Source organism: Rhineura floridana, chromosome 9, assembly GCF_030035675.1.
Source record: "Rhineura floridana isolate rRhiFlo1 chromosome 9, rRhiFlo1.hap2, whole genome shotgun sequence".
In the NCBI taxonomy this organism is placed as follows: Eukaryota; Metazoa; Chordata; class Lepidosauria; order Squamata; family Rhineuridae; genus Rhineura; species Rhineura floridana.
Window position 1 is genome coordinate 100,384,502 of NC_084488.1, and position 27,939 is coordinate 100,412,440.

Here is a 27,939-nt window from a genome sequence, read left to right on the forward strand (position 1 = left end):
CAAAAGCTAGCCCAAATGCAAACATCATGCCAGAAAAGATGGTCAGGCTTGTGCTTTAAAAAGTGCCCAAGGATTTTGAGTTTCATACCTGCAGCACTGACACCAAAAACCATCATAAACAGAGCTTTGATTTAAGAATATGGTGAATGGATGATACCATTTAAGACACTTTGGAGATTCAGTTTGAGTCTCACTTGTGCCATTCCAGTTGGATGTGTCTATTTGGTTACTGAACATGATCTGCCTAAACCTGACATGGCTGAGAGCTAAAAAAAAACACGATTCTGTTATAAGCTTAGTTAAGAGACTAGATAATGTTTACTGAAGTGGTGAAAAAAAGTATTTAGTATGTCATGAGTACATACAGAGAGAGCAGTGCTGGGTCAGAGAACAAGCCCCTGATCCTGTTTGTCACTGTGGCCAGTTAGGAAGCCCATCAACAGGGCATGAAGGCAAGAGACCCTCCCTGCTGTTCCACTCACATACCCTGCAACATCTGGCATTCAGAGTTATACTGCTCCTGAACCTGAACCTTCCATTTAATTAATTAATTAATTATTAATTAATTTAATTTATTGGATTTCTTAGTCGCCCATCTGGCTGGCCATCCAGCCACTCTGGGTGACGTACAAAATGAACAAAATAACACAAAATGACACACCAATACAATAACATTAAAATCTAAAAGCGATAATGATAAAATCTAACCCACCCCAAAGGCCTGCCTGAAGAGCCAGGTCTTCACGGCCTGGTGGAAACTCATTGTAGAGGGAGCCTGGCGGAGATCATTTGGAAGGGAGTTCCATAGGGTGGGGGCCACAATTGAAAAAGCCCTCTCTCTAGTCCTTACCAGTCTAGCTGTTTTGACTGGTGGGATAGAGAGAAGGTCTTTTGAGGCCGATCTTGTTAGGCGGCATAGCTGATAATGCTGGAGGCGCTCCTTCAGATAGACTGGGCCAAAACCGTGTAGGGATTTAAAGGTCAAAACCAACACCTTGAATTGAGTCCGGCAAGCAACTGGTAGCCAGTGCAACTCTCTGAGCACTGGAGTTATGTGATCTCGCAGGCGGCTGCCTTTAATCAGGTGCGCAGCCGCGTTCTGAACCAGTTGCAGCTTCTGGACCATTTTCAAGGGTAACCCCACGTAGAGCGCATTACAGTAGTCAAGGCGAGAGGAGACCAGGGCATGTACCACCGATGGGAGCAGATGATTGGGAAGGTAGGGGCATAGCCTCCATATCAGATGGAGTTGATACAGTGCTGCCCGGCTCACAGCCGAAACCTGAGCTTCCATGGACAGTTTGGAGTCAAGAATGACCCCGAGGCTGCGGACCTGGTCTTTTAGGGGCAGTTGTACCCCATTGAGCACCAGGTCCAAATCCCCTAACCTTCCATTGTCTCCCACGAACAGTACCTCGGTTTTGTCAGGGTTCAGTTTCAGCTTATTCCTTCCCATCCAGACACTCACCAACTCCAGGCACTTGGACATGGTTTCTACAGCCAACGTCGGTGAAGATTTAAATGAGAGATAGAGCTGTGTGTCATCTGCATATTGGTGACACTGCAGCCCAAATCTCTGTTGCGCTGCGATCGAATGTTGAAGTGTAGTATCAGTCCACCCAATCAATAGCCCAATAAGTAGCCAAAGTAAAGAAGCTTCACAACAGGATCTTGTAAAGAGAATCTTTTACTTGATTCATTAGGTTTACACAGTACAAGGCTCTTTCTCCAACAAAACTCATTCCCCCACACTGCTGCGTCTCGTTCAAGGTTTTTAAACACTTTCAGTTCTGTTCCAGCTGCCTTGTGCCCTTGAACAGCTCTGTACAGTTTTAACCCCTTCCTTGTCTTTGTGGAAACCCATGGAGCTTTCCAACAGGCTACAGCTCCCACCTTTCCATAAAGACATCTCTTTGTGCATATGTACATTTTACAGACTTTGTAGCGTTTACACATTAGGTTTAATACAGTCAAGATATAATGTATCTGCATCATAATGCTGTTTACTCCCTTCTGGAGACCATTCCCATTCATTTGTGTTTTGAGCTTTTAGCTTGCTTACTTGGAATCGCTCTGGAGGTTTCCTCAGGTTTGCCCTTTCAGACCTCCTGAGTGTGATTTGAGGCTCAGCTTCTTGTTTGCTGCTTTGACCTGTTTCAACAATAGCCTGTTCCTCTTTTTCTGCTTTTATTTCTTGCTCTGTCTCTGTCTCATGTGTGTTTCCCAGTTCCACATATTCAGATTTATCCCAATCCTGTTCCTGGGCTTTCACACTTCTACTCAGTACTACCCTTCTTTGTTTTGGTAGCCATACACGATAATAAGCTTTCTGAAACCCAAGCATATACCCCTTCTCTGCTCTAGGTGCCAATTTTCCTTTCCTTTTACTTTGTGGGATGTGCACCCAGCACTCTGCTCCAAATCTGATAACATGTTGTAGTCTGGGTTTCGCGTTGTGCAATTTCTCATACGGTGTCATGTTAAGTGTTCTATGCATCAATCTGTTCTGTATGTAACACGCATATAAAACACATTTTCCCCAAAATGCATTTGGTAAGTTAGAGTCCTGTAACATGGCTCTCGTGGCTTCCTGCAAAGACCTGTTTTTTCTTTCAGCTAACCCATTCTGAAAAGGGGAAAATGGTGCAGTTAATTCATGTTCTATGCCTTTCTGAACCAAATACTGCTCAAAGGCTTTGCTAGTGAATTCTCCACCTTGATCAGAGCGTATTCTCTTTATGTGTGTGCTGTGTTGCACCGCCACCTTTTGCACAAACAGTTTCAGCGTCTTCTCCGCTTCATCTTTTGTTTTCAACAGATAAACAGTACTGAATCTGGTAAAATCATCCACTATTACCAGATAATATCTGGCTCCACCCTGTGAGCTCTGAAACGGACTGGCCAGATTTACATGAATAGTTTGATAAGGTTCATTAGTTTCACTCTTAGCTTCCTTGTTTATGGGCGCTACTGTGGCTTTCGTTTGTTTACATGTTTTACAGTCTACATGTTTGCTGCACTCCTTTAACGTTACATCAGCACAATGTTTTAGCATGTCTCTTATTGTACCATAGTTAGCATGCCCTAACTTTCTGTGCCACAGATGAATACAGTTGTCATGAGGCTTTGCGTTTGTTATCAACACTGTTTTCTTTGTTGTGCCCATATCCACATAGAAAAGTGAACCCTTTAAGCTCCCTTGTGAACACACTTTGTCCTTCTTTCTTATTTCACAGATCCCACGTTTAAACACTACGTCATGCCCCATGGCATTAAGCTTTGTTACAGATAAGATGTTGTTTTCCAGTCCCGGTACAAACAATACATCAGTCATAATAGTTTGCAAGTTACATAATTTAACAGTACCCTTCCCAAGTACCTGTCTTTGTGTACCATCCGCCAGAAGTACACCTTCAGATGTGGGAAGCATAGTTGGGAACATAGTTCTGTCTGCAACCATGCTATGCGTTGCCCCTGAATCGACCACCCAATTTCCACAGTCACTGTCTCCGCAGCTTTTGCCAACACTCACCAGCTGCACATACGACTGTTTTCTTCCTTGTACTCTCATTCTTGACCCACAGTCTCTTTGTAGATGCGAGTAAGACCCACAGATGTAGCAGGCTTTTACACCAAACACTCTTGTACCTGCCTCTTTGAATACAGTTCTGCTTTCTTTTCTGTTGCTTTTCTCCACGTGCTCTCTCTCTGTCGTTTCCTGATGTCTTTCCCATTCCTGGATCAGTTTTCCTGACACGTAATCTACCGTCAAGTTTTCGTCTCTCATGGCTTCTAATGAACTCACAACAGGATCCCAGGATGTGTTTAACGATGAAAGAATAATGTAAACTTTCTGCAGTTGTGTGTGTTCCACATTTCTCTCCTGTAACTCAGCAAATAGTTTCTTTATTGCCAGTAAATGTTCAGACATCGTTATCTCTTCTGTCAGCCTCATTTGATATAATCTACGTGCCAGATGGATTCTGCTGCTGGCTGTCTTCCTCACATGTATATCATTAAGAGCAGTCCATATCATTTTAGCTGTCGGCTTATCATGTAAATAAATCAATTGCGAATCATCCACTCCCAAGATCAGAAACGCTTTTGCTTTCTCCTCACGTCGGATCCACTGCTCCGGAGGTGGCACGGCGGGGGGGTCATTAATTATCACTTCCCATACGTCTTCCTTTGTAAGAAATGCTTGCATCCATAATCTCCAACTCATATAATTAGTCTCTGTTAGCCTTTCAAGAGGCATGCCTGTGGAAAGTGAAACTGCCATATTTGCACAGCCTTTCGTCACTTTTCTGCTTACCAGCCAAGCTTTCTTTTTCACTGCCGCTTGCCACGGGTCTTCTTCGGATTCTCTTCCCTTACTGCTACTGGATTCCTTGCTCACTGTTCAGACCGGTCCTCTAGGCTTTGTAGACTTGGTTAGACTGGCTGGGCTAGCTGGACTGGCTGGGCTAGCTGGGCCCATAACCCTTGTTGCGCTGCAATCGAATGTTGAAGCGTAGTATCAGTCCACCCAATCAATAGCCCAATAAGTAGCCAAAGTAAAGAAGCTTCACAACAGGATCTTGTAAAGAGAATCTTTTACTTGATTCATTAGGTTTACACAGTACAAGGCTCTTTCTCCAACAAAACTCATTCCCCCACACTGCTGCGTCTCGCTCAAGGTTTTTAAACACTTTCAGTTCTGTTCCAGCTCCCTTGTGCCCTTGAACAGCTCTGTACAGTTTTAACCCCTTCCTTGTCTTTGTGGAAACCCATGGAGCTTTCCAACAGGCTACAATCTCCTGATGATAGCCCCCAGTGGCTTTATATAGATGTTAAATATCATCGGGGAGAGGATGGAGCCCTGCGGCACCCCACAAGTGAGAGGCCAAGGATCCGAAACCTCATCCCCCAATCCCACTCTCCGGTACCTATCAGAGAGGAAGGAACGGAACCACTGCAGAACAGTGCCCCCTATGCCTAACCCCTCCAATCGGTACAAAAGGATACTGTGGTCAACGGTGTCAAAAGCCGCTGAGAGATCCAGGAGGATGAGGAAGGTGCCTTCACCCCTATCCAATGCTCTCCTCATATCATCCACCAAGGTGACCAAGGCTATTTCAGTCCCATGTCCAGGCCTGAAGCCTGACTGAAATGGATCCAGATAATCCGCTTCCTCCAAGTGCACTTGCAACTGCTTTGCCACCACCCGCTCAACCGCCTTGCCCAAGAATGGTAAATTTGAGATTGGGTGAAAGTTGTTTAAATCTTGGGGATCCAAGGAGGGCTTCTTTAAAATTGGTTTTATTACTGCCTCCTTGAGAGCTGATGGCATCATGCCCTCTTCCAAGGACGCATTTACCACCGCCTTGACCCCCTCGCCCAGTCTATTCTTGCAGTTCATGATGAACCATGATGGGCAGGGATCGAGTAAGCAGGTGGTTAGCTCAGGGATGGAAAACCTGTGGTCCTCCAAGTGTTGCTGGACTATAATTCACATCATCCCTTACCATTCAGAACATAAGAAGAGCCTGCTGGATCAGGCTAGTGGCCCATCTAGTCCAACATCCTGTTCTCACAGTGGACAGCCAGATGCCTATGGGAAGCCCACAAGCAGGACCTGAGCACAAGAGTATTCTCTCCTCCTGCAGTTTCCAACAACTGGTATACAGAAGCATATTGCCTCCAGCTGTGGACCATTGTCCATGCTGGCTAGGGATGATGGTAATTGCAGTCCAAACAAAATCTGCCTCCAGTTTAGCTATTGTGGCCATTAACTGCTGACAGATCCATTCAAAGTGGTAGCCATCACCACATCCATTGACTTAAAAAGATGAATTAAAGGAAGGTTTTTAGGAGTGCTTGAAGAGATTGCGATCAGGATAACTGATCATGCAAGCTATACCAGTGTATTTACAGCATTTATACTTTGTACTTTAGCCCAAAACACTCTCATAGCTACTTACAAAAATCAGTTCTAAGATGATCCCTGCCTTCAGGCTCACAGTCTGAAAAGACATGGCATAAGAACATAAGGTCTGCTGGATCAGGCCAGTACCCCATCTAGTCCAGCATCTTGTTCTCACTGTGGCCAACCAGATGCCCATGGGAAGCCTGGAGGCAGGACCTGAGTGCAAGAGCAGTCTCCCCTCCTATGGCTTCCAGCAACTGGTTTTCAGAAGCATGCTGCCTCTGACTTCTTCTTCTTGTTACAACAGGTGGTTTACAACAGTTTTAAAACACACAATTAAGAAACGTTAAAAGCAACTTAAACAACATCACAGAAAATAGGGTGGGTCCAAAAATATACATCTCAGATGATGAAAGCCAGGGTAAAGAGGCATGACTTCAGCATGTGTCGAAAGTTGTACAGTGAAGTTGCCAGATAGTAGCAGAGCACAACCATCATGACTAGTAGCCGTTGATAGGATTATCCTCCATGAATTTGTTTAATCCTCTTTTAAAGCCATCCAAGTTAGTGGCCATCACTGCCTCTTGTGGAAGTGAATTCCATAGTTTAACTATTGAAGAAATACTTTCTAATGTCAGTCCTGAATCTTCCGACATTCAGCTTCATTGAATGTCCACAAGTTCTAGTGTTATGAGAGAGAGAGAAAACTATTCTCTATCCGCTTTCTTCATGCCATGCATAATTTTATACACTTCTATCATGTCGCCTCTGACTCGCCTTTTCTCTAAACTAAAAAGCCCCAAATGCTGCAACCTTTCCTCATGGGGGTGTTGCTCCATCTCCTTGATCGTTCTGGTTGCCCTTTTCTGAATCTTTTCCAACTGTACAATATCCTTTTTGAGGTGAGGCAACCAGAATTGTACACAGTACTCCAAATGCAGCTGCACCATAGATTTATACAACAGTGTTATGATATCAGCAGTTTTATTTTCAATACCTTTCTAGCATGGAATTTGCCTTTTTCACAGCTGCCACACACTGGGTCGACATCTTCATCGCACTATGACTCCAAAGTCTTGTTCCTGGTCAGTCACCACCAGTTCAGACCTCATGAAAGCATATGTGAAATTCAGATATTTGCTCCGATATGCACAACTTTACACTTGTTTACATTGAATTTCATTTGTATTTTAAGGCCCATTCACTCAGTTTGAAGAGGTCCTTTTGGACACACAAGGAAAAGCAAACCCAAGCCCAAGTTCTTTAAGTTACAGTTCTCAGAGTTATAGCTAATGTCAGGGGGGTTTCTGGCTGATAAAGAGCAGTCCCTCCCCTAAAATGATGTGAGCATGTTCAGTGAAGGGGTTCTCCAGATATCCTCTAGTTTTAACGAAGTTGTTGCCAATGTGGTGCCCTCCAACTCCCATCAGTACCAGTCAGCATGGACAGTGGTCCGGTGTAAATGGTAGCTGTAGTACAGCAATACCCAGAGGGCACTATGTCAGTTATTCCAGCTCTAACATTTTAGGAGGCTAAATTCTGTCTCACGTAAGCTCATTTTCTATTCTCAGCTTCAAAGAATGTCAGTGAAAATGTACTTTAATTTCTTCTAGTCATCAAAGAGCAACTACAAAAATATTTCCAAACATATCATACAGCAACTCATTTATGCAAATCAGTTTTAAAAGAATACATCTGTTTTCCATATGAAACCATGGTGGTTCCATTTATTTTTTTAAAAACAAGTCATGTTCTAACTGAATTCAGAGGTCAGCCTCAAGGAGAAAAAACACTGCTAATTGGAACATGATTGAAAAGTCTAAACAAAGCCTTCTGGACTTAGCCTTAAGCATTTGAGTTTGAAAGAAAAATATATAGGTATATCCCTGGTGTACAAAACAAATGTTTGGCTTCCTAGTACACTTGTATGTCATCCCATTTTCTTGTACATTTGGCTCTATAATCATTTTACTGTTAACTGTCTATAAAATCTGATAGATCAAATGTTTGCATCAAGGAAAATTGCCCCAGGGTTATTAATTTTAAAATGTGATGAAATATTTGTAAGAGGTTGTTTGCAACATTCACTCACATCTCAGATTGTTTACTGGGCCCAATTCAAGGTATTGGTGTTGACCTTTAAAACCCTTTACGGTTTCGGCCCAGTATATCTGAAGGAACACCTCCAGAGTCACCAATTGTGCTGCCTGATGAGATCAGCCTCACAAGACCTTCTCTCGGTCCCACCGGTGAAAACAGCTAGGCTGGTGCGGACCAGAGAGAGGGCATTCTCAATTGTGGCCCCCACCCTCTGGAACTCTCTCCCTCTTGATCTCCGTCATGCTCCCTCCTTGTCAAGCTTTCGCCGAGCCTTGAAGACCTGGCTATTCAGGCAGGCATACAAGATTGGGATAGATTAATTCTACACTATATGAACTGAAGGATGGTTTTTAGCTTAATTTGATTGTTGTTGATATATATATGCACTGTTTTATTTTGTTGTATGTCGCCTAGAGTGTCCCTAACCCGGACAGATAGGCGACTGAAAAATAAAATTTATTATTATTATTTATTATTATTAATAAGCCATGTAGATACAATGCTTTGCAATCTCACTGTGACAGAGGCAGAAACTTTAACAAAAATAATTAGCATCTATGTTGCACTTCAGAATGTTCACAGCTTTAAAATATATTATTTTAGGCATCCTTACAATTGGGATGGAAAGATCTGTCAGTTTCAGTTCTCCCAGTTGCTCATTTTTCCAGTCTTAAATTCAGTTCTCCACATTTCTTCAACGATTTGCAAAAACATTTTTAAAATAAAATCCTTATGAAAATTTTCTGCCATTTGAGTGCGAATTTCTCCCAATGACCACATTTTTCTAGGCAGTTTTGACTAATGTACACATTTTTGCAAGCCATTTCTTGTCATATAATACATTTTTCCATGACATGTTCACTCATATTTTCACTCATATTTTTATGCACACTTTCCACTAACATATGCATTTTTGTAAACATTGTTTGGTTGGCAAACTGCATCACAAATTTTAATATGTGTGAATTTCAAAGAATGGCTGTGCTTTGGTTCTTACATTGTTTCAGAAAGTGTGCATTTGATAGATTTGGCTTGAAATGCAAACTGAATCAAAATTCTCACCCATCCCTACCTTACAACAACCTTGTGAGGTAGGTGAATATTATTAAACTCATATTGTAGACATATACTGGGTTATGTAATATCACTTAGGCTGCAATTCCATATGCAATACATGGGCCTGAGTCCTGTTAGACTCAATGGGATTCACTTCTGAGTAAGATATGCAGAGGGTTGCACTGTAAATGATTCATGGCAGAGACTAGAGTTGAACCAGAGATTTCTTTGGTCACACTTTCACTTCTGGTTCATATTGTTATGAGCATGGGGGTTGGGATGGATGATTCCTGTGGGTCCCCTTTCCATCCTCTGATTTGGAATCCTGTGCCTTGGAATGAGGAGCTTTCTGCTGGTCAAATGAGTCTTTTGTTAACCAAATAGAGTGGCCAGGTAAGATAATGGGCCTATCAGTTGCCCAGCAATGGTGAATGGGGCAGGAAGACCCCTTTTGTCATTTAAATTCTGCAGGAGAGCCTCCCCCCCCCACTCCTGGCAGCCAGCAGAAGTTGTGCTTGTAGTTTTTAGTTGTGTCTAGAGATTTGCTGGAGACTGAAGGCAGGCAGAGAGACTGGCTCTCTGCACCATGACATTTGTGGTGCCTCCTGCAACCCAGTTGGAAAAGCTGGATATTGGACTGCTGATGTCTTGAACCCCTCCATCTTAAACTCAGGTTGGAATGTGTGTAAATAAATAAACCATATTTCATAAAGACACCGCAGTCTCCGCTGACCTTCTTCCCAAAGGAAACCAAACCCTGGATGAGCGCAGGGACCCCGGAAATCTCAGCTCTCAGTGATTGGGGGAGGCGCGCAACAATATCTTAACCAGTGGATGCCTGTTGCGTTGTAGAAGGGAGGAAGGTAGCATCAGTCTGAGTGGCATCACTCACATGAGTAACAGCAGGGGTGCTAACAGGATTTTCTGGGCTTAGTACATTCTACCCACTCACAAAAGAGGAGACCAGTTGGCATTAAAATTGCATATGCTTTGTACCATATGCAGATTTATGTTCACTTTTGCAGACAAAGCTTTCCCCATAATAGTATTTCCATAATAGAAAAGGCTTAACCTGCCTGCTACATAGCCAGGCCTGGCAACAGCGGGGGTCAGCTGGGTACTGTTTGAGGACCCCTGCAGCTGGGGCTGGAAGGGTGGAGCTCCTGCTCCGTGATTCCTGCCAGCATTAGGGCACAGGGCGTGATTGTAAATTGCAACTGGATGGTGGCATGGATCGCGGAGTGGAAGCTCCACTCTCCTAGGCGATACCCCACACATGCACATAGCCAGCATGCATTTAAATATACCTGGTTGTACCATCTCCCAAGATAGCAGGCATATGTGCTGATGTGGCATTGCAAGATGTGATGTGACCGGGCGTATTTAAGCATGCATATGCATGTGCAGGGGCCCATTGCAGTCTGGTGCCCAAAGGCCTGCTACAGTCTGGTGCCGGCCCTTCACATAGCTGTTAAAGTAACAGAAATCTTGTTTTTCCCCAATGCAAATCCTACGCAAAAATCTAGACTGCAATCCTGGATCAACTTACCTGGGAGTAAGCCATATTAAACACAAAGCGTCTTACTTTTGAAGAGACATGTATATCATTGCACCGTAAGTTGGCTATACATGAATTCTTCATGAGTGCCTAGTCGTTAGCTCCTGTATAGCAGGAGACATGCCTAAGACTCTTTCCAAAGTTTTCACATTTTGCATTTGCCTTTTGTATGTGATCCTTTAACAGCAGAAAATGACTACTAGGGAGGACTTGATCTTAAATGAACCCACCACAGGAAAAATGCAGCCTAGTTGCTATGACAAAAGAAAGGGCAAACTATGGAAATATGAATTGGAGCCAAGCTCAGGTTTCACCCACAGAGCTGCATGCCATCTTAAATTACCTTGTATCTATGGTCCCTGCGTCTATGGAATTTAGATGTCTAAAAACTAATTTCTTACATCTGCAATCCAGGTAGGACTGTAGGTCACCTATGGGCCAGGGCATTGCATTTTGAATACCTTAAGATGGTGGGTGGTCACCAAGCTTATCTCCAATTCACCCATCCACTGCTGAAGCTTGCCTAGAGTCCCAGTGGAGGGTGATGAGTGGTGCCACCACGAAAGCAGCACTGCCCACAGAGAAAGAATGTGACAGCTTCAGTCATGCCACATGTATGGCTAGGCCCTGTTAAGGAAATATAAATATGCAGAGATACTCAGCAGTCTGAGCTGCGTATGTGCCAGTATGTGTATTTACCTAAGCAGCAGGCTTTTATCCTGCATTTAGATCACTGAGACTTCAGACTTAGTAAAATAAGAAAAGCTACTTTATTTATAGAAATACTTAGTAGATAGGACAGGCATACCTAGTTCTAACTAGCTAACTAAGTTAGAGGTGCAATGCCCAGACTTGGGTATTGCCTTCATGGCTCAGGAGAGAGAACAAAGACAGAGAAGTCTCCTCTCTCCTCGGACAGTCAAAGAAGAAGACAAAGGAAGGAGGGGCAGGTCAGCTTCCCTCAGCATATCAGTTTACCACAGAGAAAGTTAGGTAGAGAACAGCACAGGTAAAGGTAGGCAAGCCTAGCCAGCTGGAGGACTCTAACTCTATCTTCCTTCTGGAATACAAAGAAAAGAACCCAAACAGGAGTTGCTCTTGCCCCACTTCCAACAGGCCCTGCCCTGGCTAGGCCCATTGTTGGCACCATGCCAAGGACACATGAAGTCTGGAACTGGCTCTGATATCCACAAATGCCTGTTTTCTTTTCCGAGACTACTTGTATTGGCTTTCTACCATGGAAGCATGGCCAGTGAATGCTTAGTGGTGCTGGATGCATATAAACTCTCCCTTGGACTGCAAGTCTTTCCCATATTTTATACATCGTTTTAAAAAAACCACCTGAGCAGATGCAGTCAATATACCTCAATGGATATTTTAAACAGTATGTTTCACTGTGCCTGCTGGGATCAGCACGAGAGCACCAGTTCTCAGTAACTGAAATTGTGCTATTCATCATGTTGTGCTTGCTAAAATTGTGGGAGGGCTAAAGAGGAACACTGTAAAATACCTGTTTAAAATATCCGGTTTTCTCGTCCTGTTTTTCTGCTGGCGGAGCTAAATGTGGGCCTGAGCTCAAGGACTTACTTTCAGTGCCATATGTGTATATATTTATTGCCCATTTCCATCATGGAACTAACTTAAGGCAGGGAACATAAGATTCCAGGGGGTTGGTTTTCCAGCCAAGCACTAGATCTGCTTAGCTCCAGCAAGACTGTTGCATTATGTACTTTCAGACTTATGCCCTAGATTTGCTTTGTGTCATGTCAAAAGTAATGATGTAGTGCTTCTCAGTATGTACAGAGTGTTGTATCTTCATCATCACCAAACTTAATTTACCAGACTTATCTTAGGATGGGGACATCCTGGTGACAGAGCATGGTTTTCAGCTTCAGGATTATTGCTTCTAAAGTCCCAGCACTTGTTCTTTTTTATTTTATTTTTAAGAAACACCCCAACCAGCACTCCTTGAGGTATAATTTATACATAAACTCAGAGGGGGGGGGAAGGTACCATGGATGTCAGCAATACATGGCTGCCATGTGCAGCAAAAAAAAAGAGAGAGGTGCCGGTACTCTGTACTACTTAGTCTTCTTCTTGGCGAACACTCGTAACCGAGTAAGATTGTCTTCCAAAATAAAGTCTTTAACAAAGGATCCGTCTGAATCTGTATCCACCGCCGATGTACCAGTCCATGACTAGGGGCTTCTGGATTTCACAGTCCTGCCCCTGTCGTCATTCACGGATCGCCATGGGACTTTTGTTATGGAAGACGCCTGTGTGTGAATTTGTTTTATGTGGGGAGATCGGCGCACCACGATCAACACACATATGTGACAGAAAAAGGCTTTGATCCAATGGCATGGGTACCTTTATCTGCTGCAGCCTTCATCCACCTTCACAGCTGTTGTAACATACACATTGTTATCCTCCAAAAAGCCCTGGTTATAGAATGCATTGAATTCAGGTTAGCAAAATAATATTTATGCATAATTCTGTGAAATAGGAAATTGCCTTATACTGAATCAGAGCATTGTTCCATCTAGCTTGGTGTTGTCTACTCTGAATGGCAGCAGCTCTTCTGGGAGTCAGACATAAGTCTTTCCCACCTGTACTTGGAAATGCTTGAGAATGAACTTGGAAGCACTGTGCATGCAAAGCATCTACTCTACCACTAAGGCAGGAAAGTCCTGTTGTGTTTTCTACATTTGGAAAATAGAGGTTTGCAAGGAGTTCCCTCTGTCCCAGGATGTTGTGGCTTTATTTGTGCTCACCATGGAAAACAGCAGAAGCAGTACCATAAATGAATACAGAAGACGTTTCATTGCCAATTCTTAATTACTGGGTTTTTGTACAGCGTGCAGCACTTATTGAGCACTCTGGGTCTCTGCAAACTCATGCAATTATTCCCCTACAATTAAGTTTGTTATGACATAACTTTAAATGGAAAACACATGCTTCTGAGCCCTGTGTTTGAATTTATGCAAATATATTAATGTATGCAAATTTGCAATTTCCTGGATTTTTCTCACAGGTTACTGGCAGTTATTCAGTTGTGGATTTTCTGTGTATAAATGGATGAGTGATGCTGATTCTCATCTGCCAGGAACTAGATGAAACAATTAACTCATTTTTTACTTTTTTTTTCATCATAGCAATCTCCTGGTGTACAAGGACTGCTCAGTTTCATTACCTCTTCCCAGCAGACCCTTTTAATGGTTTATAACTATAGTCACTCAGCATGTAGAATTAGTGCATTGGCCAAATATATCAATGCTTCCAAAGAACAGACATATGCTTGAAAACATGGGCAGGTCAGGGGGCCACTACCCCTCCTTTCACTTCCTAAATGATAGCCATAGTTCCATCTCAAAGCTGAGGCAAAGGATATAATTTGGCAAGCTGACTGACTGCAGTAACCATACTCTGGCTCTAGACAGAATTTCAGCCTGTCAATCAGGTTCCTAACAAGGAATCCTGGCATTTATAAGCTGGGTATAATTATCAGATACACCCACACACCCAAACCTAAACAGTGGGAAGTTAAAATGAAGGATATTTAATATAAGGCATGCACAGATGTACTCTTAAGTGGTTGAGAGAGTGGACTTCTTAAAGTAAATCTCCCCTGCTCTTGTTCCACTGGCCTTAGTTGGGGTTAAGTATATCCCAGTTAAGTGGGAACATTACTAGACTTAACCATGGTTATCATGATTGTAATATTGCACAGAAGTAGGAGAATGTTTGTGGAAGGGGGTTTTCTTACTCCCTCCTCCTATAGACCGTGCATCCCCCAAAAGCTTCTCTGGAGGGTAAAGAGACCATCCTTAATGGTGTGGGATGCATTGCAGTGGTACAGGAAACTGATAAAAAATGGGCAGATGCACACTGCCAAAACTTCATTCTGCTTAAAGTTCTCTGGATCTACAGTTACTGTATGCCCAGTGCAAAGAAGGATTGGGTTGGCTTTGTTCCCAAGAGCAGAGTGCAAGGAAGAGGGGGCACAATCCTGTGTTCTTCTGCTGCTATTTTTATTTTACCTATACTTAAAAGTACGTGCCCTTAGCACATCATCTATTACTAAAGTATGAATACATTTGCATTTGCTTCTATATCAAGCAATTGTAATTATTCAGATATTGTACAGGTGCTCTCCTCCCTGTTACCATTCCCCACGTGAGGCATTTCTATGATACAGCACCAGATGACCACAAAGAAAAGAAAATTAGCTATTCCATAAGGTCTACAATATCACATCATATGCCCACATAATAAGTTCTTTGCCATCACAGGTGCTGTAACAAATTTAATTTTCTCTAACACACCTAGGAAGTGTTGTCATATTAGGGACTTCAACTGTATTACCAAAGGCTGATAAGATTTAGCTTAGCTGACTTGACGCAACACTGGACAAATATCTCATTTCCAGTTGCAGAAGCTGTACAGCTACCTTAGCCATCTGATCTGGCAAGAAGTTTCTTTTACTTCCTAAAACTAATATTTCTGAAGCAAAGTACCATTGCAAGGTTACTATAGCTAGATATACTGTATGTATAGCTAATAAATCATCATTTTCATAAGCTAAGCTTGTGATCTAAGCAGAGATAAACTGGGACATGTTTAAATATTATGTGTGCATTTGCAAGGCATATAATTAACATTACCAGGTTTGCAGAGCAATGTAAAATATTAATATACCATTTAAAGTCACACTATAACGTATTGATGTCTTTTTGAAACACATCCCTTGATTGTCTAAATATGCAGATAGCGTTACAGAGGAGCAGGTGATATGATGATGCAATACTTCCCAAACTGTTTGTCCCAAGCCATACTAGTGTGTGTGCCACAAGAGGAGCTTAAGTGTGCCTTGAAAATTAAGCTGCCATGTTGGATGTATCCACCATGCTATGGCCACTAACACTGAGAAGCCCCAAACAAAATTAACCCACCTCTCTGTTAATATATAGGTAGTGAATCAGAGAATTGAAGGAACTTCAAAGGTCATATAGTCCGACTTCCTGCAAATGCAAGAAATCCAGCAGCTGCATGTTATAATAAACTGGAATAAACCAAGGCAAAATTGATACTGGAGCATTAAAGTAGTCACAGTAGTGCTATTATTAATGAGCCATCTGTTTCTCACCTTGAACAAATAATCAGAAACTGCAGCTTGCATATAATTAAACCAAAGACCACTGTCAAACATAGTTCGCCAAGACTATGCTTGTATTTAGAAGACTGCTCTACCATTGTAATTCATCAAATGAAAGTGAAGCCTAGTTATGTCACCTTTCATGGTCTACATTTCCAAAGCCAGTTCTGTGACAATAGGTAAAAAAACCTTCAATCTAGAAACAACTGTAGTTCAAAATAAAATCAGCTTTCAAAATGCACAGTAAAATAAGCTGATTTCTCCACATTTCTCCACCAGGAGAGGAGCTAAAATAGCTATTGATTTTTTTAAAAAGGTCAAGAGAGTTGTGTTTGCAGCTTTTCCAAATATGTCTGCCTTTCCCCCCCTCTGTTCAGTCCTTAGAACCACAACAGCTACACTTTGCGTCTTTTAATTTCAAGGTGAAATTCTATTGTGTGTTTTCCTCAAAGTAGTTCATAATTTGATGGGCAAAATGTCAAGGATAATGAATCTTTTTTTAAGGCATACAACAGAGCCCTTAACAGAAAAGTGCATCTCATTAAGTCCTCCCCTCCCACGTAGCTCTGTGCTGTATTTATGTGCCTCATTCCCTCTACTATTATAATGTTAAGAGTGTTTTTAGGGGTGGTTGTTCTTAACTGAATTGGCATACAATGTAAGTGGCAGTATATAACTATATACAAACAGTAATTAATTGCTGATTTTCTCAGTTGAATCTCTGGGAAACTGGAGGCAAAAACAAGGAGCATTCTTGGTTTTGCTTGCAGGACACATTGTGCTATAGCTATACAGTAATACCTCAGTGAATGAATCCCCCAGGAACAAAGGTTGTTGTGTGTTTTTAATGTGAAACTGACCGGCTCTGATTTGCTATGGGTAAACTTTCAAGCCTGTGCCTTTGCTTTGCTTTGCTACAGTGAAACTGATAAGCCTGTGTGTTTTTTGCATTAAAAAGATCTCTTGCTTTCTCCCAGGGCTGGGGAGGGAAGGATCCAATTAGATTCAGAGGGGGAGGGGTAAGGGAGAGGGGGAGTGCAGGGTGGGTACCCTTTAAAGCCCCTGTTGAAGCTGCCCCCACCATGAATGGGTGTAGGAACCTATCCCTTTTCTTTCCATGTTATTTCTACCTCTGCTACCAAAGTTTCTGTTAAAGAAGTAGTGTCCAGGAACATATCTACTTTGTTAACTGAGGTATTACAGTGCAGTTAGGCATACCCATGCTATCAAAGTGAACTTGCATTGCATGCAGCAGGAAGATTGGAAATAGCTATGTACAGGGGCCTTGCTAGAACCTTAATGCACTTTGGACACAAGCCCATCATGACACAAATGTACATACAATTTGAATATCTTAATTTAGATGCACATATAGTCTGATTTTCATAGCAGCAAAAAACAACAAAGTTTTTAAACAGGAGAAGGGGCAGGAGATCTGGGGCTTAATGCAAAAGGCTATGACGCTCCTTAACACTCTGGCTGTGTACACACCATACATTTAAAGACTACTTAAAGCACATGACTTTCCCCAAAGAATCCTCGGAACTGTAGTTTGTTAAGGGTGCTGAGAGTGGTAGTTCTGTGAAGGGAAAACTACAGTTCCCAGGATTGTTTGGGTTTTAAACGTGTTTTAAATGTATGGGATGTACAAAGCATGTGGCTTTGCAATCAGACAGCCAGGTCTACCCATTGAAGCTTCTTTCTTTCTTTCTTTCTTTCTTTCTTTCTTTCTTTCTTTCTTTCTTTCTTTCTTAATCAATTAATTAATCAATCAATTAATTAATCAATCACATTTATTTATTTATTTATTTATTTATTTATTTATTACATTTATATACCGCCCCATAGCCGAAGCTCTCTGGGCTTTCCTCCAAGGAGCTCAAGGTGGCATACAGGCATGGTTCTCCCCCTCCCAATTTTATCCTCACAACAACCCTGTGTGGTAGGTTAGACTGAGAGACAGTGACTGGCCCAAGGTCACCCAGTGAGCTTCATGGATGAGTGGGGATTTGAACCTGGTCTCCCTGGTCATAGCCCGGCACTTTAACCGGTTTTGCCGGCTTCACTTTGTTCTTAATAGAAGAACTCTGGGTTGAGCTGCTGCAGTTGCACTTTATAGGCAGAGACAGAAAACCCAGAAAGAAAGCATGAACAGGGCTACATATCCTTTAGTTTAGCTGAAGGTCACACTATGCATTTTGAAACCCAGGTACTATTTAATTTACATTTTCTAGCAATCTTATATAGAAAAGGGAATCCAATGTGGGTTTGAGCATTTGTCTCTTAGTGATGTGGAGTTTTATGAATTACATTTTTAAAAAAAATTTAAGTGAATGCCCACATAACACCTTTATTGACACCCTTGTCAAAGATAATATGGGGGAAAGTGCTGAAAATTGGTGTTATGACATCTCTAATGCTTTCCTGTTTGGTTAGCTTTAAAGTATTAAAGATGTGTATGTTGGGGCTATTAATCTTAACTGTGACAGTGGGACCAAGATTCAAAGTGAAGTCATGGACCAAAACTTCAGCTGATGGTAACCTTGGTACCTGCTTCCAGAATATGCCATAGTGCTATTGGTCTGAAAAGGGAGGTTACAATGTCATACCACAGATGCTTGAATATGGAATTCATGAACAAATATTTATTCTGAAATGGTAATTCTTATCAGGTTCCTGGTTTAGAATCCACTATCCCATTGGTCAGGAAGAGAAGGCTAGGCTGTATGTTATGGGGCTAATGTAGAAAGTTCATTGCCATTCTAAGACTCATCATTAAATCACAAGTTTGGTTTGTGTGTGGGGGGTATGATTTTACATAACTATGATGTTTGTGATCACCAGTCACAGTCCAAATAAGCAACAAGTCTGTAAGCATTTTGCTACAAGTGTTCCATATTAAAATTCATTAATTCAGATCTAAAACTGATAGAAATTTAATATAGCTTCATTGAGTCCAGTCTGCTGGGAATGATCTGCTAGATATGTTAACCTTGTTTTGTTGCAAGGTGAATTAAATGCTGTCAAAGTCTCTCTCTGTCTTCTGGCTGTGTACTCACCGTATATTTAAAGCAGTTCCCCCAAGAATCCTGTGAAATGTAGTTTGTTAAGTGTGCTGGAAATTGTAGCTCTGTGAAGGGTAAACTACAGTTTCCAGGATTCTGGGGGTGTGTGTGTGTGAACTTTAAATGTGCTTTAAATGTATGGTGTGTACACAGCTACTATCTCTCTTTGCCTTAGCCAGTTCCTTAGTAAGATGTAATGATAGCTATACAGTCACCTTGTTGTAAGCACATTGGGCATAGAAATTGTCGTTATTAGCTACACCTCAGTAAGCATGTGGAAATAAGATGTGTTCTAGATTTCTTTAAAAATCTTTAGCGCCATTTCAGACATTCAAAAGTGCAGAGAAATGCAGCACAAGCCAACTTTCCCCATTTTTCTAACTCTTTCTCATAGGGTCAGTGTCAGGATTTGCCAGGTCCTTGGGTAAGATGTCCGACATATATAGTGAAGGACCAGGAGACCAAGTTGGATGGGGAAAGGTTGAAGGAGCAGGGCATGTTTAGCCTGGAGTAGAAACAATTAATTCTTGAAAGGCTGTCACTGAGATAATGGACCAAAATTGTTTTCTGTTGCTCTGGAATGTAAGGACCCAAACAAACTCCTTTAAATTACAAAACAAGGGAGTTAGACAAAACAATAGGGAGAACTTCCTGACAGTACAAGCTGTTCGATAGTGGAACAGACTGCCTCAGAAGATACCCCTTTGTTGGAGATTTTGAAGCAGAGGCTGGATCCCCACCAATCAGTGCTGCTCTAGTAGCGGGTTTCCTGCATTGGCAGGATGTTAGATTATACATCGTTTAAGGTCTCTCCCAACTGTATGATTCTTAGATGCCCTCAGTGGGCCTCCTGTTTCAGTGGGCCCATTTCTTCACCCCCATTGCTGCCAGCTGCTGCTTGTTCCTCCTCTTCATTGCTACCATCCACTTACTTTGTCAGAAAGCAAAGGAGGAGGCAGGTGAACAAGGATATATTATTTATTTTATTTACGAATCACTTCCCATAAGGCATCCCAAAGCAATTTACAATATAAACAAAATGTTAATCAGTGACATATATTAAAAACAATTGAATATATAAAATACTTTTAAGCAATTGTATATACATATATATATATATATATATATACACAGTTTAAAACAACAACAGGACATAAAATATCAATTCAAATCTGGTAAAGATATCAACTGGGATAAAGATCTCCATTTTGAAAAGGCTTATTGAAGGAGGAAAGTCTTTAGCAGGTGCCGAAAAAACAACAAAGGGTCCCTATCTGATATATAATGGGAGGGAGTTCCCTAAAGTACATATCACAAAGGCCCAATTCCAACACTGTGTGGACTGGACCTCCTGATAGGATGGTATCTGTAGTAAGCCCTCTCCTGTAGAACATAGTGATCAGTTGGATATGTAAGGGGTGAGATGATCTTTTAGGAAGATGGCCATGGAGATGGCAAAAGTGAAGAGGAGACTACGCAGCAGTAAAAGCAGGTCCAGGTCCAGGTCGGATCATCTTGTTTGAAGGGGAAGATGCATATTACGTCCCTGAACCTGGAGAATATACATTACTCCATGGGGGAAATGAACATCTTTCTCTTTAGATGAGACTTCAAAATGTGAGTAAAGGTCCCCAAACCACTTCCTCTGCTTCTTTTGAATGTCTAAAGCAGCTCTGAATCTGAAAGCTAAGATGTGTTGGTTTCATCACCCAACATATTTACAAAGTATATGTGCTTTAAAGGTAATGTCATGTCACCTTTCCCTTCCCCATGCGAATGAGCTACATGCCTGCTGATGTTAATCATTCAAACATTATTTTTCCCCAGTTTTGAAATAAATATGGGGATATTGATTGTGTTCTGACAGGACTAATTGTTCGAGAAGTAAGCATTGAGATTTCCCGCCAGCAAGTTGAAGAACTTTTTGGGCCGGAAGATTACTGGTGCCAGTGTGTCGCTTGGAGCTCAGCAGGGACTACAAAGAGCCGGAAGGCCTATGTTCGCATTGCATGTAAGTATTTTTATATCCACATGGGTCTGTCTTGTTTGAATGATCAAACTTTTGAGTTGAAAGGAATTAAGCTTCTATTCTGGATGCTGTGCATCTGAATCCGACCAGGAAATCTTACAGTTAAGTAGGGATAAGGAACCTGTAGCCCTCCAGATTCTGCAGATTCCAACTATCATCTGGTCCAGCCAGTATGCCCAGTGGCCAAGGATGATGGGAGTTGTAGTGCAACAACATCTGGAAGGCCACAGGTTCCTTCTCCATCCCTGTGTTAAAGTATCAGTGCTTATATATTATGTATTAAAGGATCGGTGCTGTCCTGGGCTCCTACTGGAAGGAAGGGCGGGATATAAATCTAATAAATCTAATAAATAAATGAATAAATAAATTTTATTCTGTAAGATGGTGCTTACCTTTATGTGGGTCTTGTGTTACAGTTTATTGTGTTATGCCAACATTGCAAACATATCGCTTCAACATTGTAGAGATATGTATTGGTGATGACTATTAACACATTGTCTCATGCTTAGGCTATTCCAAAACTTTTAACTTCCTGAAAAATAAGAACGAATGAAGATTGTTATTTCTTTGTTTTAAGTATTTTTACCCCGCTCTTCAATTGAGAAAGCTTCCTCTCTTTTGTTCATTGCTGTCAATGCTATTATTAAAGAGAGGGGGAAATGAGCTATTGGGACTTTTGCTATAGAACCCATATTTTGTGGTTTCTGAAATTGTAGCGAGTAGCAGATGTTGTGGCAGTTTTTTCATTATTATTATAGGGCAGGAGTGAGAAGCCTTTTTCAGCCCAAGGGCTGCATCATGGGCAACTTTCCAGGGGCCACATGGTGCGTAGTCCCAGAGACAAAAGTGGGCAGAGCCATGGATATGAATCTTACCTTTGCTACATTTCAGCCATGCAAAAGTCAGAGGTTTCTGACAGGACAGTGTTACTCACCTGGCTGCCCAACACCATGTGTCACTATCGATTATTGAGAGGGGTAGCAGCAAGGTAGCAGGTAGCTTGGTGCGATATAGGTGCAGCGATATGGCGTGTCTGACACTCCTGCTGCTGTGCCCACTTTAGGCTGAGCTTCCTGCTGCCTTGCCTGCCCCCCTCTCAGTAACAGGTCACAACATGTGGTGTTGGGAAGCCAGGCGAGCAACCCCACCCCATTGGCCACTGCTGATGCACACATCTCTCTCCATCCCCAATCCAAACAAGCAAGATTGATTATCACAGTCCAGTGTAGCCTAGGAGAGTCTTGAGAGCAGCAATCGGTCCACAGGCCTGAGCTTCCTAATCCTTGTTGCAGTGTCATACAATGTACAAAGTAATTCAAGTCCCAAGGAGTTTAGAATCTAAATTTTGACTACAGGGGAACAGAAGGGTACCAAGGACAGATACAGTTGAATGCATTTAGGATTAGACAACTGTCAATAGGAAGTTTTTTTTACTAAGCCTCATAGCAACACCGGGGAGGGGGGTTCTGGCAGGGGGGAATAAATCTTCCCTCTCTGCATGTTGTGATTCCAATAACAATCAGTTCCCATCACCTCCATAATTAATTTAAGAAAAATAAGAGACAGAAACACAGGAAGATGCCTTACACTGAATTAGACAAATTAGTCCATCTAGTTCAGTACGCTCTATGCTTATTGGCAGTGGCTCTCCAGAGTTACAGAGGAATCTTTTCCTAGCCATACACTAGAAATCTGGGACTTCTGCATGCAAAGCAGATGCTCTACCACTGGGCTGCAGCCCTTCCCTCAAAGGAAGACAAAGCTGAGCACTGTGTATTAAGAATAACATCAAGTTTGACTCTCAGATTTCATTGCAATGGGGAGTGAAGATTAAGGAGATAAGCCCTAGCCTTCATAGAAATGGTGGAATTTGAATGTAAATCTCCATTGACCAACATGATATTTTAATAACTGATAAAAAAGCAAAACAATTATTTGTCAAATACAACTGACAGTGCTTTTCAAATTTGTGATTTACCTTCCATTATTTATTTACTTGGCTGAATGTACATTACAAAAACTCACAGAATTAGGCAGATGCTTCAGTCCTCTGTGAATATTTCTTTCAGCACTGCAGATGAAATTAAAATGAATAGTGTTTTCCAAATTCACAAATCAGAATTGGGCACTTATTTCCCTTGACAGATATTTGAACTTAAGAGTTGTGGCATGTGGATCAATTAATCTGTCAGATCTGAAGTGCACTGCAAGCAATAGTCTACAATCCAAAGAAATTGTAGTCAAACAGTTATTATATCTAAATAAACATTCTGTCAGGATGTATGCAATTCCACAGTGGAAGATACGTGAAGCCATTTCATTGCACTTTGTTTAGTAGTCTGAATAAAGAATGGATATGGCCTATTTTGCCTTAATCAGAAGAGAATAAGATTGTAAAAATACCCCTATCTTTGCCCTATTGATGCTCATATTAAGTTCTTTCTTTTCCCATCCAATCTGTATTGCATCCTACTCCCCTGACACAATTCAAGGCTAACAGTTCTTAGAAACACAGATATCCATTTTATTATACAAATATTTAATTTTCATTAATTTTCAAAGGGAGGACGTGTCTTTCTAATGCAGTATTTGTGCTGGAAACTGATTTCACTATCATGTGGATGAAATGAGTTTAACGTGACTTAGAATGGAAGAAAGCCACATTACTCAGAGTCAGGTTTTCTTTGCCTTTGGGGAAATGAAACAAACAGCTTTTGATGAATGCTCATTAGAAGCTGGCTATCTGTCTGGTATTTAGCCTGACATTTTAGTGAAAGAGAATTTCTCTTCTAGTAGTATTAATGAATTCTCCAGAAAAACACTTTTATTCGGATGTACAGTTTTTCCATGGTGTAAATTATGTGTAAATTATGATACAGTGAGGCTTTTAAACTGAAAATAGGACTAGTTCCAGCGCTCACCTATTAACATCCTGACAATCATCTCTGCTTTTCCTCAATCATTCTTAGACTATTTTCCAATTGTGTTGCTCACTTTTGATTAGCATGAGTGGAAAATTAAGATGGAGGATTGTTTTGTTCTTTTTGAATAGTTTCCAGTGGTGCACAAAGTGAGAACTGGACCTGTAATGGCCACTTCACAGATATATGTTTTATCACTTGATGGGGCATATGTAAATATGAATGATCAGGTTTATTGTTATAGATGCCACTTTTGTATGACCTGAAACACTACATTTTTTGTGGAGTCAGTTCACATAAGAACTCCCTTATGATATTATACTGTTTGGGACTATATAATTGAGAAAAAAGGTGAGGTGGAACATAGAGGTGTGTAAAATTTTGCACAGTGTGGAGAAATTTTTCTCCCTCTCATAGTACTACAACCTGAGGTCATCCAATGAAGCTGAATCAGTTCAGGACAAACACATTGTTATTATTATTATTTATAAGATTTCTTAGTTGCTTGACACCCGAAGGTCCCCAAGCGACTTACACAATGTTAAAACAAAAACACTATAAAACCTCACAAAATAAACACTATATAACCCCACAAAATAAACAACAACAAAACAATAGCAGCAGCAATCCCAAGCAGCCACAGGAAGGTTTGGCAGTGTATTAAAACAAAATATAATTTCAGTCTATCAAATGCCTGGGAAAAAGGTATGTCTTTACCTGGCACCAAAAAGATGACAACGAAGGTGCCCGGTGGACCTCATTGGGGAGCATATTCCATAGATGGGGAGTCACAACTGAAAAGGTCCTCTTAGAATCACAGAATAGTAGAGTTTGAAGGGGCCTATAAGGCCATCAAGTCCAGCCCCCTGCTCAATGCAGGAATCCAAACCAAAGCAAATCTTCCTTGTCACCACCCTCCGAGCTGCCCTAAGAGGGGGGACCTGGAGAAGGGCCTCAGAGGAAGATCTAAGTGTCTGGGTAAGTTCATATTGGGAGAGGTGTTCCAGGATATATTGGGGTCCTGAGCCATAAAGAGCTTTATAGGTTAAAATCAGCACTTTGAATTGGGCTTGGAAGCATACAGGCAGTCAGTGCAATTCTGTTCACCTTGAAGCTGTCAACAACTGGGCACCTGCATTCAGCACTAATTGAAGCTTCTGAACCATTTTCAAAGGCAGCCCCACATAAAGCACATTGCAATAATCCAGCCTTGAGGTTACCAGAGCATAGATTCCTATAGCCACGTTATCCCTGTCCAGATAGGGTCGCAGTTGGGCCACCAGCCTGAACTGATGGAAAGCACTCTGTGCCACTGAGGCCACCTGTGCCTCAAGCAACAGCAGTGGATCCAGGAGAACCCCAAAACAAAAGGATGAAGCACCTCTTCATCCAGTACATAGTTAAATTGTGGCATTCACTACCACAAGGTTTACTGAGGACCACCACACTGAGACATTTTAAAAAGTGGTTTAGGCAAAGAATGGAGGGTAATGCTACTAGTTCTGATGGCTATATATCACCATTATGCTTCTGAATACCAGCTGCTGGGGAACACAAGCAGGAGTGTGCTATTGTGTTCATGTCTTGTTTGTGGGTTTGCTACAGGCATCTGGTATGCCACTGTGGGAAATGGGATATAGGAATAAATTGGCCTCTGTTCTGATCCACAAGGGCTTTTATTATCTTAGATAAGGCCCAAGTGTGGTCATGTGAATTGGCTCCAAGCAGTAAGATAATAATCAACCTTTTCAAACTTCATATGAGATACGAGTTGAAGTTTTGATTTCCTAGAATCATAGAGTTGGAAGGGGCCTGTAAGGCCATTGAGTCCATTGCCATTACCAGGAAAAACTATGCAGAACAAAATTCCCCAATCACCTATGGTGTATTCATTCACTTAGTTTTGAAAAGGACAGAAGAATCTAGACTAAGCTTTCTGTTGCTGTTCATATCTGAAGCTATAATTGTTGAAAATATATCTTCCCACTGAAATGGTGGGACAATATGGGGTGAGTATATATCTGAAATACAGACAGCCTGAAAAAAGCATTGTGCTATAAGTGGTTTTCCAGGTACTTTTAGGAATGATCATTCACATATAGGCAGTAGCAGTTGGTGGGTGGCGTTGCATATCTGGCTTCTGGACACGGAGTGTTGATGCAGCTTACCATAAGGGAGAGGAGGAGGGGAGAGGTGCATGGAGCAAGATGCAGTGTGTGGGTATGGTGGCGGCGCAATGACTGGAGCATCAGATTGGCCCACACCTCGCTTCCTGCAACTCGCCCCTCTCGCTCTCAGTAACGGCATCGCCAGTTGGTGTCCCAAAGCCAAGTGCACAACCTAATCTGCACTTCTCCCCAAAAATATGACAACTGAAACACATGTATTCTTCAGAATTTGCACTTTTCCAAATTTTGTGATGTGGTTCTCCAACCAAAGTATGTGTACAGAAAAATGTTTATTAGTGGAAAGGGGCATAAATATACATATATCAGTGAAAATAACACACCAAATGCACTGTATTTGGAAAAGTTGATTGTAATTTATGTGTATATTAGATCGAACTGCATTCAAAAATGTGTATATTAAGAGAAAGCACACTAAAGTGCTGATGAGGACTTTAAAAAAAACAATGCACAAACTGATGCAGAAATGTGATGAACTTTGATTGGAAAAATGAGAAATAGAGAAAAATGCAAATTGACAGATGTGGCCATCTCTGTTCATTAATATTTTACTATAGACATATCCTGATTGTGTCCTCTTTTGAGCAGAGAGAGAAAACCATAAGACTAGACACTAAGGTAGTATTTCAAAGGAGACAGTTCACTTCATCTTCCAGTGCTGGAAGATCACCACCCCATTGCAAAACCCCTACACGTGTGTAGTTGTCCAGGGGGTCTTAGACCCCTTACCTTTTGGGGAGTAGGGTCCCATCAGGGTCCTTATTTCTTCAGTGTCTTTTCCTGCTGATTGGAGCCAATCAGATTGAAAGGAGCCAAGTCAACCACTGAGAAGACTCTTCACATTTCCCTTTAGTCTTAGTGTGGCAACAAAGAAGGGAAACTCAGCAAAAGAAGTTCCTTACCGTACAGCATCTTAGTACATTTGCCCATGTATGTGCAGAGAAAATAGCAGATCAACAACATGGAGATCTGCATTAATCGTTGCAAAGCATCATTAAGGGAAAGTACTTCAAACAAAGTAAGAGACTGAAAGCTCATTTTATTGCACAATTTTAAAAGGGGGAGTGGCTGTGAGGGGGCATGGTGTGACTATCATGAAGGGACCCTGCACTTCTGAATTTGCCATTACACTACTGCCCCTACAAATGCAGAAGTGGTGTGCACAAGCCTCATCTGATCTGGGAATGATCAGAGAGGAGGATTATGTATTGTATCCTGGTACCTACTCAAACAGCCCAGAACTCCTAACACTGATTAACCGTTGAGTCTACTAGGCACTTTGGCAAAGGGAGTTCCACTTCTATTAAATGAAAAGTAGGGTAGTGCTCTCTAGCCTTTAAGACAGTTGAATGGTGCTGAGAGTTGCTAGGAGATGCCCTGTTCCCCTCACAGACCTTCAATCAGAGTGGCTGACTGTTAAACCACTCTGGACACTGGAGCTCTGTCAGGGGAATAGGAGTCTCCTCTCAGCACCCTTCACAAACTACACTTCCCAGGATTCTTTGGGGGAAGCCATGACCGTCTAAAGTGAAATGAAAGTCTGGTGTGGGGGTGGCCCCCTGATTAGGCAAGCCCAGCAGCTGTGAGTCCGGCTTTTAGAACACTGACAGTTGCTTCTTACTGAGCATGCTGCACCTTATCATTAACTTCAGTGCTAAATTTCTTAAATTAATTAAAAATCAGCTAGGCATTTTTTTAACTTTTAAACTGCAGAAGATGAAGGTCAGAGTATGGGGCAAGGTCAGTAATATGATTACAGGTACTCTGTGAACATGGCTGATTCTTAATTAATTTCAACAGATTATGAGAACTCTGACAGAAGAATGTCCAAATGGGGTCTGGTTTTTTTCTCCCTCTTTTTACACTTTGAACCCTCAATTCTCTCTGACTGTTTTGTGTATCACCATGAAAATTTAGAGTCTTGTTAAGCAAGCATTTCTGAGTTCAGAACTATATGTTTT

General features: G+C 41.7%; 1 protein-coding gene across 2 annotated transcripts in view; it reads left to right on the top strand.

The window, feature by feature from the left end:
- Positions 1–27,939, top strand: part of UNC5C (unc-5 netrin receptor C) — a 526,682-nt gene that overhangs the window by 339,436 nt on the left and 159,307 nt on the right. For both annotated transcript variants that reach the window (XM_061582981.1, XM_061582982.1), the window contains exon 3: positions 20,710–20,853. In XM_061582981.1, the coding sequence (XP_061438965.1) occupies positions 20,710–20,853 (144 nt within the window). The remainder of the gene's footprint in view (positions 1–20,709; positions 20,854–27,939) is intronic.